A 12402-nucleotide genomic window follows, 5' to 3' on the forward strand; every position below is an offset into this window, starting at 1 on the left:
AAGCAGATTCCTTTTACAGTGCTTAGAGGACCACGCGGTCCTCGTCTTCTGGAACACGCACATGGAAAGCATTGCCAGGAAAGTGCATGGGCGCCATGCTGTGGGTAATCCGGTGCACGCTGAATTTGGGCTTTGGTACACGCCCCGTACGGAATTACAAGAGTAACAGCGCCAAGGAGTGACCTGAATGTTGGCACCTCCTCACCACTTCCACAGGTATCGGATTCATATCTCAACCTGTGTCGATAGCGCTGGCAACGGCAACATGGCCGTTAATACGGACTTAGGTAAGCACAGGTTTCACTCAACTATGGCTTGCGGCTGCTGCTGTCACCCATCACCTCGTCACCCTACCACTCCATTGCAAATTTTGTGGGGCCCCCGGCGTTCCTCTGACCTTCTTCTTTGCTCATCTAGATGTGCTGAGTACTCCTGCACTCGCGAATCATGCGACCGTCAGTGCAGAAGGACAGCTGAGCCGCAATAAAACCTCCCGGCTTTCTGAGTATCCAGTGGTTCGACTGCTTCCAGTTTCTGCTTTTTTTGCGTGGGATTCGGCCTTTCGGTCCCGAACATCCATAGCCTTAATATCTGCATCTTATGGTGTTCTCTTGCCTGCCCGTTGGATAGGTAGATATGCTGTTTTCTCTGTCTTCGATGCCTAAGTATGCCATTTCCGCTACGCCACCCACTCCATCTTCTATTTCCATTTTCAAGGCATGTACGGTTACGGGCTGCATTTCCCTATTAGAATTCTCCCCCAAAATACCGTCGATACAGAAGTTCTTATCACACCGTTGATGTCCAACACAGACCGGTAAATCCAGATATAGCATTATATCGATAGCTTTCCTTGTTTCGGCTTCTCAACTATGGCGTAGTCGGTTCCCTTGGTGTCCTATGAATAAATATCCTTATACGGTAGAATAGCTAGCAGCCACCATTGCCATGTCTTCCCTTCTAATAATGAGGATGCAATTCGCTGTTGGAATTTTTCTGGAGCCTGCTGGAGGCGAACAATAAGCTCTAGAGTGGAATCCTACACCTCTCTTCTGTCACCTCAACCGTCAAACCTGGGTGGTTGACAACACCGAAGGCATTCCTCACGACTTTTTGTCGTAGAAAGAACATTTTGCGTTGGATGGGACGCAGATATTGCGCTTGATTAAATTTTACGAGTTCCCTTGCGGTTGGACCCTCCCCACAAGACGGCTGTGTTATATATCAGTCCTCACTGTCCACTGCTGTGCGACCAAGTGTAACGGGGGTCTACGGTCTTATTCTAGGATCACTGTGGGTTGCGATGAGGGCCTAGATACTTACAGTAAGCAACAGAACCCATTTCTCAATATCTTGATCTGCGGGAGAAGACATGGCCTCCTACATGTTGCAGCTCACCGCTTCTCACGGCCCACGACAACCTCTTTTGGGAGAACAAGCCTCCATAACCGAATGGACGAAAGCTGTAGACGACTGTTTGCTCGTGTTGTTTGTCTATTTGGGACGCATCCAATTTGATATGCCCCCTTCAGAGAGAGTTGCCAGCCCTTCACAAACCATGTTACAGTGTACAACCTACGCCCTAGCCAGTGGATAAACCGTGATAATTTTACACAGTATTATTAGTATTATGCCCGATTGTTTGCACCTACAGAGCAGATGCACTAAGCTATTGTTGAATCTAGTCAAGGGTCAGGGAAATCTCACGGCCCCAGTTACAAACAGCAGAGAGGAAGGATGTTGTTGCCCGTTGTGTTTGGTAAAGGAATCGTGCTGGACTCGGCTGTGCCAGAGGCAATCGAACTGCATGTAGTTACTAAAAATTGTTGCATATATGCCTGTGGAAAAAAGAGACGAAGTGTAAGTCTAATGTGGGAACCATGTGCTACAGTGTTCGCCGTCGTTATTGGTTGTGCGGCGGGTCCAGCGAATGCATGCAGTGCTACCCTCCATCACTTACGTTGTAAATGAACATGCCGACAAATATGAGATAGAATATGCCTTCTACTTCATTGAACAGAGGAATTGTTGAATGATTTTTTTTGGCCTACCGTGTTGCCAACTGGAAGTTTGGGACCTCCCCAGTGTATGCTCTGGCCGCGGTTGTACGGTAGCTGAGCACAGCATCTGTGCTTTTCTGCATAGTCGATGGGCCCAATTTACGTTGTTTCAGGTTTTCCATGATCGTTACTTCTACCTGCTCACACCGACTACTGTGCAGCGGTAATGGCAGTTTTTCTCCGCATCTTCAGCCAGCGGCACTCCCCGAGAAGAAGCACACTTGACGATGTAGCAGCCGTTTCTCCTTGTGAGAGGGAGGTACTGACTATCGGAAAACCCCCACGGGCAGCACAGTCTACTACTGAAGGCTCTGAAGTGTCCGGCGACTCGGAGGAGGCACCATTACCATGGGGCTGCACAAAATCTTTAATCGCAGGGCTTGCTTTTAGTGTGTTCTTGGTGCTATTGTGGATTTTGCCGGTTAAAGAGGTGCTGCGTCATGTTGTAGAATGCCAAAGAAATAGCCCTGCTACATACGTCTTAACTTACATCGTCGCTGGACTGCTCGTTCCCGCCCCGCTGCTTTCTGTTTTGGCGGGTGTTTTGATGGGCCCGTCGCCTCTTGCTGCGTTCGTCATTCTCTGTGGGAGCTTGGGTTCAGCCTGTCTAGCCTTTGCTATTTCGCGTTTCCTGTTGCGACAGTTTGTTGTCCGTCGGTTTGTGCGTCGCAGTAAACAACTGCAAGCCATAGAGCTAGCTTTGCAGAAGGACTCAGTGAAGCTTGTCCTGTGCACGAGGATGCTACTACCTTACACTTTCAACAACTATTTCCTTGGGACAACCCCTATATCGGCCACAACGTTCGCGCTTTCAACGGTCGTGACTGGCGTTCCTTTTGCCATTATATATGCAATAATCGGAGGAGAGCTTCAAAGCCTCGACAGCGCACTGGATGCGAAGTCATTTGCGCTTCAGGGGACAGAAATCGATGTCTTCGGACTTTGCACAGTGTCCAAGAAGCATTTGGAGGTCACAGGGATATGTGCAGGCATTTGTTTGTGTTTTTTTGTGGTGCGGACGATTAAACAGTTCGCCTCTCGCGTTATTGCAGAGGCACAGCTCGAGTCAAGAGGCTAGAAGACGCGATAACAACTGGGCAGCTATCCTCTGCCCAAATCTGCCCAAATGCAACGCTTTGGGCATTTGAACAGAGAGGTGCAGTTAAGCCAGTTCATATTGTTGTATCAATTGTGAACTGTAGAGGATTTGTGCTTGTCTATAGTAGACGTAATGAATAGACGTTATACTTCCAGAAAGTAGTAATTGAGAGGCAACAGCTACAGTGCTGCTGTAGGGCCTGTGGGGAGCACTGGCCTCGTTGAACAGCTTAATTCTTGTTGGTGGTCCTGAAAGGCACATAGTTGAGAACGAGCAGACGCCTGATAGCTAAAAAATCAGGAGCATGCGGAGGGACTAGAGTCCGGATTGTGTGTTTTGTAGCATCCGAAGCTCTTTAAGATGCCCAGGATGACACTGAATATAATTATGTGGCCTTCACGGACACGGCGGCGTCTCATAGATACTCTGCTGGGATGATAACCGAAGCAAATGAACGGGGTGCCTACAAGAGGGTCTGCGTTGAAGTCTAGTGGGGCCTCATGCGGTGACCTACAGTCGCGAAGGAGCATCAGAAAAGCTAAAAACGAAGCAGGCAACAAGGCACTTGTTTTTTGAGTGAGGATGAGTTAGGTGTACTTCACTTTCGTGGGGCAGGTTGCTGGGCCCCGCAGCATCGCTCGCCCTTCAGGACGATATTAAATAGTCACTTCGATGGGTGACCGGTCGTTTGCGAATCTCAACTCTCTCTCTGTGACATTAACAGGATTTCCATGGCTGAAACTAGCTTATTGTGATACGAGTGGCTAAGTGAAGAGCTCTACACCGTGTGGTGCAAGCAACGAGCGGCACAGAAGCAAGTGATCATATGGCTACCACTAGACTCTTCGCCGAGACGACAGGGTCTCTTTAACGATGACATGCCAAGTATGAACTTGTCCTTTTTAACATAAGATCGATTGCTTTTCCTTTTTAGACGCCTTCTGTGGGGTGTCATCTCTCTTTTTTTTTTTTTAAGGGGACTACGGTGGCGGGTGCAGCAACAGCGGTCTTCCACATCGGGAAGTAGGGTTCGACAATTGGATCTTTCGTTCACTGTCTTTATATCATTCATTTCCTTTAAACTATCAGTATATTTGTTTTTGCCCCTTACCCCCTCCCACCCCAGGCGAGCATGGAACGGGGAGGGAGCTTATCGGCGCCGAGGCGCGCTGGTCGGATGAATCCATCAATTTTTAGATGGTTCTACATGGTTATCTTTATTACAAGGTTTGTGGACGCTTCATGGACGTCCCAGACTGCTTCAGTGAGTCCCGAAGACACTCCGTATGCAGTCCTTCGGCCTGCAGAGGAATCGCACCAGAGGCGAATTCAAGATATCCTCAGACGCATTGAGGATGGCGGCGTTCCTTCAACCGCGGCACAGTTTGAAGCGCTCTTCGTACATCTGCTTCGAGAGGCAGGTACTTCCAGTATGACAATGAAGTAGACAACTGTGTTAGGGACCGCGAATGTTTCCTGCACCAGCGCAGCAACTCCTCTCTCCGGGTTTTTGCATGACTTCGGCCTCGTAGCTTCAACAGCAGCCGCTGATGCTATTGGTGTTCATCTAGTATGTTACGTGGCGTCATATCTGTTTTATAGAGGCGTGTATTCTGCAGGGAATTACCGTGGCGGAGGACAACTCCAGATAGGGAGGCTGAACAGTTATTTGGCGCAGGACGAGGAGTTTTCCAGGACGACACTACCATTCTTGGCGAGCGTTGCTAAGCATATATCGGATTTATTCCCGAAGGTATGCTTCTTGGTTGCAGTGCACATGATTGTGAACTGTATTGATGTTTTGGTTCAGATCGTTGTGTCTTCTGTGATTGCCTTCTCTGTTTGGGCGGCGTCAGGGACTGAAACACATGACGAGATCCCACCCCTCGGTGCATTTGCGGAGAATTCAAGTACTTTGTTTGATGGCTGCAAGCTTTTTTGGGATAATTCCTCAAAAACAGAGGAAGTTGTTGCGCAGTTGGGGCAGGTTGCGTTTAAATGCGCTGGACATGCATCACCGGGGATTCTTCGAACGGGAGCCGAAGCTGAAGGCCCTCCTGATTTACTTCGGTTCCATGCAAAAGACCATGAGCGGTTGCTGGCAGCAGATGCTTAAGGACAATGACTTCACACAGGCGAAGTGTACGGCCACTTGCTTGTGTCAAGAAATTACCTTTGAGGGGAGGACGAGAAAAATTTCCCCAGCCGACGAAATTATCAGCTTTTACTTGCACACTCCGGAGGCTACCACATTCGAGGCGCCTGAGGGGGAACAGGTGTCTCGAAGCGAAGTTGATGTTAGTAAGATCATTTCTCAGCCGCTCCCCCTCTCAGGTTTAACAGTCGACGTGCATGGAGACATAACAAAGAGTGATGGGGATCTGCAGGTGCGCCACAGTTGTTTGTGTTTGCTGGGGCAGCGGACTTCGTTGAGTAGGAATTATGCATATGCGTGCATAGATTCAGCATCATCTGGACAGCAGACAGTTGTGAGTATCCAGGCGTACATAATTATCTGAATTCTGTTGCTTACAATGGGTAGGTGCATTTGCTCACGACATGCATTTTGTTTCGCAGGTCGACTTTGCAGACATGTATGTTGGTGGTCTTAGCATGTGGGCAGGCCACGTTGCCCAGGAAGAACTAATATTTGCGTTGAGGCCTGAGCTGCATGTTATTATGCTGTTCCGGGAAGCCCTTAGAGATGATGAGGCAGTTGTTGTTAAGGGCGCTGAGAGCTTCGTACTGTATTCAGGTGACAGTCTACGCTGAGAACACTAATGCACAGTTACTGTTTGTACGAACTTACGGCTACCAGCCGCTGTGAGATCCGGGGTAATCGGAGTTCTGGAGAGCTGGCACAGCGAACTCTGTAGCATTAGTTCCCCATCAAGTCCAAGCGTAAGTATGCCTGCGTGCATTTTACAAGCATTGGCTGAGGCTTGTATTCGGTGTACGGTACGATCAGGTTATGAAGGTACCTTCCAGGTGTTTCCTCCTGTTGTTCCCGCTGGCTCTCATTGGAGTGTCCACGGCCTTGCTCCCTTGGATTCGATGGGACGACGCGAGACAACTGTAGTCGCTATTGATGCCATAGTTGTTAAGAATGAAAGGGAGCAGTACTCCATCCAGAGCATGAAGCGAGAGATCCTGAAGGCAGCTCTTGGCTTTCAGGGAGACCCGTTTGAAGATGTCATTCATGAAACAAGGGCTGGGGTAGCGACCGGCAAGTGGTGAGCAAGTGGAATGCACATTGCATCTGCATTACTCCTCATGTAACAGGCTTCTACTGGGGGGCTGGTTCTTACTAATACTGTGGTATAGCTTCTCTGGGTGTTCAGGGGATGCGTTATATTTGGCGGTGACAACCAACTTAAGTCTTTATTGCAGTGGATTGCTGCCACAGCCGCCGGGCGAGAGATGCACTACAAGGCATTTGGGGACGCGACTTTGGCACACATGGAGGGGACACTGTCGGCGATTCGCCATAGATTCCCCACCACAAAGGATCTTTTCGAGGCGATTGTACAGTGCATTCAGCAGAGGGAGGAGACACCCATCGGCAACTGGAGCCTGTGGCAGTCGTTGCTGAATCTTAAAGTAGGGAGTCCAGAGTGAAGCGCGGTTTTTGTCACGCACCCGACAGTGGCCAAACCTTCAATGGGCTGCCTGGCTAGCTGGACCAATGTTCGACTTGGTCATGCGCTCGCAGTACACTGTCTAGCATGCCAGGTCAAAGTTGGGCATTAGCAATGAGCACAGTCAGCAACCTCCATGAAGCCTTGCCAAGCAACCACCGAACTCATTACAGAGTCCGGTGGCCGCATGGGCAGCCAGCATCTGCTGGTGCTTGAAAATTTGCAGCAGTGACAGTCCTCAGCAATTGCGTCTGATGGTCAGGAAGAAGACTGATGCGCACTCAGTGACGCACACATGTTTTCTTTAGCACATTTAAGTGTCGAAGAGATTTCTACAGCCGAATATATTTTTTGGGTCCAAACAAGTCTTGACTCCACGTAACACGGTCACGCCTGATTACAAGGGCAGCGCAGTGCGAATCCATGTTTTCATTCGAGCATTCCCGGATTCGCTGCTTGAAGTAGGGCGCAGGGTAAGTGGGCTGTCAAACATCGGTGCTTGCGAGATAGCGAACTAAGAGCTGGCCTACTTGTTTCTCCCACGGCATTAGGCAGGAACTCGCGGCGCAACTTCCCGACGCCATGGTGGTGCGAAATACTCCCCCCGAGGGCCATTATGACATTACGTGCACCATCCTCAATTTGTTTGTAGACCTGAAGGCAAACACTGTGGCCGCCGTTTGCCATTTAGTTGCGCCTATGCACGGGGTAAAACTGCATTTACTCACCTCTACGTGGCCTGCGTGCAACGCAGCTGCGCCTCAGGCGGCCTCTTAGTGAGGAGGGGATATGTAACACATCTCATACAAATGAACGCACTCTAGTGCGATGTCAGGACAGGAAGCCGGTAGCGCTCTGTATATCACATGTGTTGTGCAAGGTACAGCAGGGCAATGCTGGACATCCACGAAGGGCGGGGGGGCAGAACGGCACAAGGGCAGGACACGCCTTTAACAATTACTCGTTGAACTGGGGCCGAACGAACCTTCATGGGGCTATCTATTCCTTTCCAGTTAAATCCGAAGTAAAAGTACAAAACTGCTCCCGTGTCGTAGACCTGAGTCAGCCGAGTCATGACAAGCGGTGGATGCTTAATGCCACGGCGTTTGCATTCCTCTGTAATGTAATTGTGTACCGAATTTCGGCACTTGAGGACCAATGGCCATGCGATGGAGGCTTCGAATGACTCGAACACCCAGTAGTGGTCCATGATGAAGTCCCTGTGGAAGTCATGCATGCAGAATACAACTGTAAAAGAAGGAGGGAGACAACAGGCAGACGTGCTACGCCAAACTTCCCAATGCATTGGGTTCGAAGGTTCGGTGCCGCCTTACCGAACATAAGCTATCAAAAACGTCATCTGATATCCCCTTTGTCCGTTCTTCGCGCCTGCTGGGAGGCCGCCGAATCTCTTTGCTGCCTTATAAAGATTCCGCTGCTGTAAAGCCACTTCCTCCGATGATCCTTCAAATAGAAGGGTGCATGCACACAGATCGTCCTCATGCCAACCCTTGATCCTATTCAAATAGAAGTGTTTAATGCCATCTTCTAGTGCATCTCTGAGCCCCAGACCTCCTGCGGATAGCAGCAACGAAGGGCAAAATCCGGGGGTAGAAAGCATTGCCACTGCTCAACTCGTGCAGTCACAAGTACAGGGTAACAACAATGCAAACAAACAGAATGCTCCTTTGGGAAGTTGAGCGCAACGCGAGACCAGACCATGAGGCATGCCATATGGCATCTGAAAGGAGCCTACCTGGAGGGACAGCCCTAAAGAGAGCGCCGCATTGGGTCTGCCGCTTGTCCATGAGGCGGATACTCGCCGGTTGCAGCCTATTGAGAGCCACATGTCTCATAAAAGCGACGCCAACCTCGAAATTTGGGAATACCAGACAGCCGTAGATCTTTTCCTGGAGGACAAATGCACTCCAATCGCAATATCTCTGTCACACCCGGATTGAAAATAGAACGAAAAACATGACAGTTCTAGTCAAGAAATGTTTTAATACTTGTCTGACACAGGAAACGCACCTCGGGAAGCAGCTTAACCTTCAGGACCACTTTCGTAATGATTCCCAATGTGCCTTCGCTCCCCAATACCAACTGCTGGACAGATGGACCACTGGAGACACGGGGAGCAGCAAGGCGCTGGTTAAGTGTGCCCTGTGGTGTTACCATTACCGCGTCAATAAGTAGGTCTTCTATGTTCCCGTAGGCATTCTTTTTCATCCCTAACCTCAGTGCGCAAAAAGTGGCTCAAATATGAGAGAAATCATGAAAAATCTTGGACTGCGCCGAACGTCTGGTGTTCCCCACCAATAAAATGCTGGAATCTACATTTACTAACAGATATCGAGCAGTTCAAACACGCTTCACGACGATTAAGTACGCCTGTTTGAATGCCTGCCAAACCGTACCTGATGCGCGGGTAGCTACCCATCCACCCACGGTGCTGAATTCCAGGCTATCTGGCTCGTGGCCTAGGGTGACCCCGAGGCGACGAAGTTGTTCTTCGAGGACCGCTCCAACGGCCCCTGCTTCTACAGTTAGGAGGAGAGCATCCCTGTCGAGAGAAATTATTTTCTGCATGTAACTCAGAGAAACCGTGGCCACCATCCGCTGCTCTTCCTCAGGAACTGCTAGCCCCAACGTCACGGAAGTCCCACCGCCAAACGGAATTAGACAGACTCCATGTTGAACTGCGCATGAGACAATCGCCTCTACGTCCTGAACGCATATGCCAACTATCTTCTGGTACCTTCCACACAAATGGTGGACTTTCGGCACACAAACTGAGCGGCGATTTAGGGGGATGAACTTTACAAACCAGTTGAAGGAGAGAAGAGAACACGCTACAGCTGAAACACCCACTTCGTGGCACTTGGGGAATAATACTACATCTGGCAGGCGCTCGAGCTGCCCGTGTCTGAGTGCGAAAATCTCGGCGCACGTATGGCCATGCCCGTGGTACAGTCTTTCTAATCCATCCTCCGACACCTCCACCCCGGGAGCCTGTAGGACAGCGGGGTGTTGCTACGAACGCACCTAGTGAGGCAGTTTATGATCTCGCTATATTCCACATCTGTTGCGCTAGCCAACGCCCTTTACTAAAAAATGTCTTCCCATTAAAACATAACCAGCTCAGGAAGGGTTTCTCTCGGTGCCAGTGTGCACTTGTATGTTCGACTTCCAAGGTAATACGCGCTACATTAACAGGGTTTATACGGTTTGTTGTATTCAACACACATGAAAACAGCAATAAGCTCTCTAGGTCTAAGGTGGAATTAAGCAAGAGAAACCTCTACGACCCACCCTAGAAAGGAGATCGTGGAGGAATTCCTTCTTAATAAGACGCTGGGGGCTGATGATAATTTCCTCTTTCGGTAGAGATTTCGCCTCAAGATCCAGTCCCTCGATGGAATTTGTGAATCTCTGCCAGTGCTGCAGCCGCTTGCCGCATAATGGATACCTACAAAGGGCACAAACATCCACGCGCTGATGGACGGAGAATATGAAAAGGTAAACAGCGCAAATGCACAGCCTCTTCACACAGTAACGTGCAGTGTGTAGTTTTGCCTCGCTGCACGCTGCGAAGGCTAAATCCTGCAGCTGAAAACAAAATTTCATCAACTAATGCTCCCGATTTGTAAGTACACTTATACATTTCCAAAAGACTAGGGCAGCTGCACGACAGACTTCACACGATATCTGGGAGCGGCATGCAATGCTTTCTATTATTCTGCGTTTCCGCACCTGTTGCCTGTCACCGTCAGCGTTGTCTTGTCAATGAAGTAGATATATGTATCTTTAAACCCCCATCCGTTGGCCTTGCAAACAGCTGCGCGGTTTCGGCCGTGGTGTATCTCTTGGGCAGGCAGACGAAGAGCAGAGAAGGATTCAGGTGGAAAGCGTAGGGGGAGTCGGAGGCTGCTGGGGGACTGGAGAGCAACAGCTTCCTGCCCTCCCACCGTCTGCTCATGCCCTCGTCGTCGTACGGTTGACGAGCTCAGCCTGGAGTCGTTCTTGCCAGAAGACATTTCGAAATTAAATTCAGGCGGATGCCTCTGCAGGATAGAAAGAAAATGCGCAAGTATCCTTATGAAAAGGCGACAATCAGTACAAACAGCAGCTGCTACCTCAAAACAAGCAGAGCACCTTAACGAGGGGTTCTGCTGCACGTGATGTATCGATGAAGGGTCACCGAGGAATTGCCGGGGTAAGTGCACCTTCTGGTGGCTACAGGAAGACAAACTGAGGGCCTTTTGTGATAGTGCTTACGAACAAATTGCTATACCATGGGCGCTAGTGGAGGTTGGATTGCCCGGTTGAGGCCGCACAAATCCCTCTGTAATGGTTGAGGAACCGTGTGGAAGCGCTTGTGGGAGAGCAAAAGAGGCAACCAAACAGAATACGCGCAGATACGAAGGTGACCGTCCAGCCAGCTGTGAGCCGTGGAAGTGCGTGCTAAACTGGACGGTAGATATAGCACAAAAAACGAGCTCCGCTAGGTGCTACTGATTCCGGACTTCCTTTCATTCATGTGATTCATTCACATCTACCGTCGGATCTGCATAACCGTAGAAATGGAAAAAATACTGCGTAACAGTGGCACAGCTTAGTGATTACGGAATGCCGTTTTGCAAGACAGGCGATGACCCCTACGATCCCTGCCACATGGATGTGGCAGGAGGGGCCCGATCTTTTTATGTGTAATTGAAATTATCAAAATAAAGAGTTGTATATTTTTTGACGTAGGTTATTCCCCACGTTCGCCCACCCGGCTCGCTGTCTCCAAGATGCCGGGGATGTCTATGGGTAGCCTCGAAACAAAGTCCTCACGCCAAGCCAACACGAAGTGGCGAAAATGCCTGCCTTCCGAACATCTGTGTTTTCCTTTATTACTAATGAATCTTATATTTTTGAATGATCATGTCTCCAGTTGGAGGAGCAATGGGTTCTCCCCAATGGGTGATACACTCAAGCGTTCACAGCTGGCGCATTTTGATGGTGCGACTGCGTCATTTGAATGGCAGAACCGCTTCTCTGCAACTAGATGTAGGATTCACTTCCACTCATAGATAATCATATGGATTATCTATGAGATGTAACGTGCGAGCCCGGGGTGTTCTTCTCGTTAATCCCATGGTTTAGCAACATGTACCCTATGGCAGCATGTTAGCACATGGACACTCTTCCTCCACCTCAGAATGCAACTTGCATACACGTCGGAAGGCTACAGCCTAGCATGACTCATCAACTACCCCATACAGTTCGGGTAAATGCACCAGATGTCGGGTTGTGCTTGCGTGTGGGACTGACTTGCTGCATAGGCCTCACCAAGGAGCATCGCTCCTCTGGGCCACCTCCCCCTTCAGAGCTCTTGCCTGGGAATGTTCTGATGGGAGGCCAGTAGCTTTTACGGCAATTGTACCTTCAATAGATTGCAACTCTCAACAGTCGTTGCACTTGCTAACACCGCATGGTTCACGCGGTGGAGGAAAGAGCAACACATCTGCCCGCGATAGCAAGACATCGTGCTCCGGATCAGTTCTTATACATATGTACCGAATATGTTTCTAAAAATATTCCAGGCATATAAATGCAA

At 49.6% G+C, this 12402-nt stretch overlaps 3 protein-coding genes across 3 annotated transcripts; 2 read left to right on the top strand and 1 right to left on the bottom strand.

Moving 5' to 3' along the window:
* Positions 1–2226: 2226 nt before the first annotated feature.
* EMWEY_00008010 (hypothetical protein, conserved) lies at positions 2227–3138 on the top strand (the record flags this gene model as incomplete). Its single annotated transcript, XM_013482008.1, has 1 exon — positions 2227–3138. One exon carries the CDS (start codon positions 2227–2229, stop codon positions 3136–3138), a length of 912 nt encoding a protein of 303 aa, XP_013337462.1.
* Positions 3139–4366: 1228 nt separating this feature from the next.
* On the top strand, positions 4367–6777 carry EMWEY_00008020 (hypothetical protein; the record flags this gene model as incomplete). The annotated part of the gene is made up of 6 exons (XM_013482009.1): positions 4367–4580; positions 4779–4912; positions 5016–5546; positions 5737–5914; positions 6128–6392; positions 6501–6777. The coding sequence occupies 6 exons, from the start codon at positions 4367–4369 to the stop codon at positions 6775–6777; spliced, it is 1599 nt and encodes a 532-aa protein (XP_013337463.1).
* Positions 6778–7659: 882 nt separating this feature from the next.
* On the bottom strand, positions 7660–10834 carry EMWEY_00008030 (hypothetical protein, conserved; the record flags this gene model as incomplete). The annotated part of the gene is made up of 7 exons (XM_013482010.1): positions 7660–8017; positions 8132–8423; positions 8554–8707; positions 8829–9028; positions 9215–9809; positions 10110–10266; positions 10551–10834. The coding sequence occupies 7 exons, from the start codon at positions 10832–10834 to the stop codon at positions 7660–7662; spliced, it is 2040 nt and encodes a 679-aa protein (XP_013337464.1).
* Between the last annotated feature and the right edge of the window lie 1568 nt (positions 10835–12402).

The sequence above is a fragment of the Eimeria maxima genome, genomic scaffold (genome assembly GCF_000499605.1).
Source record: "Eimeria maxima Weybridge genomic scaffold, Emw_scaff49, whole genome shotgun sequence".
NCBI classification, from domain to species: domain Eukaryota; phylum Apicomplexa; class Conoidasida; order Eucoccidiorida; family Eimeriidae; genus Eimeria; species Eimeria maxima.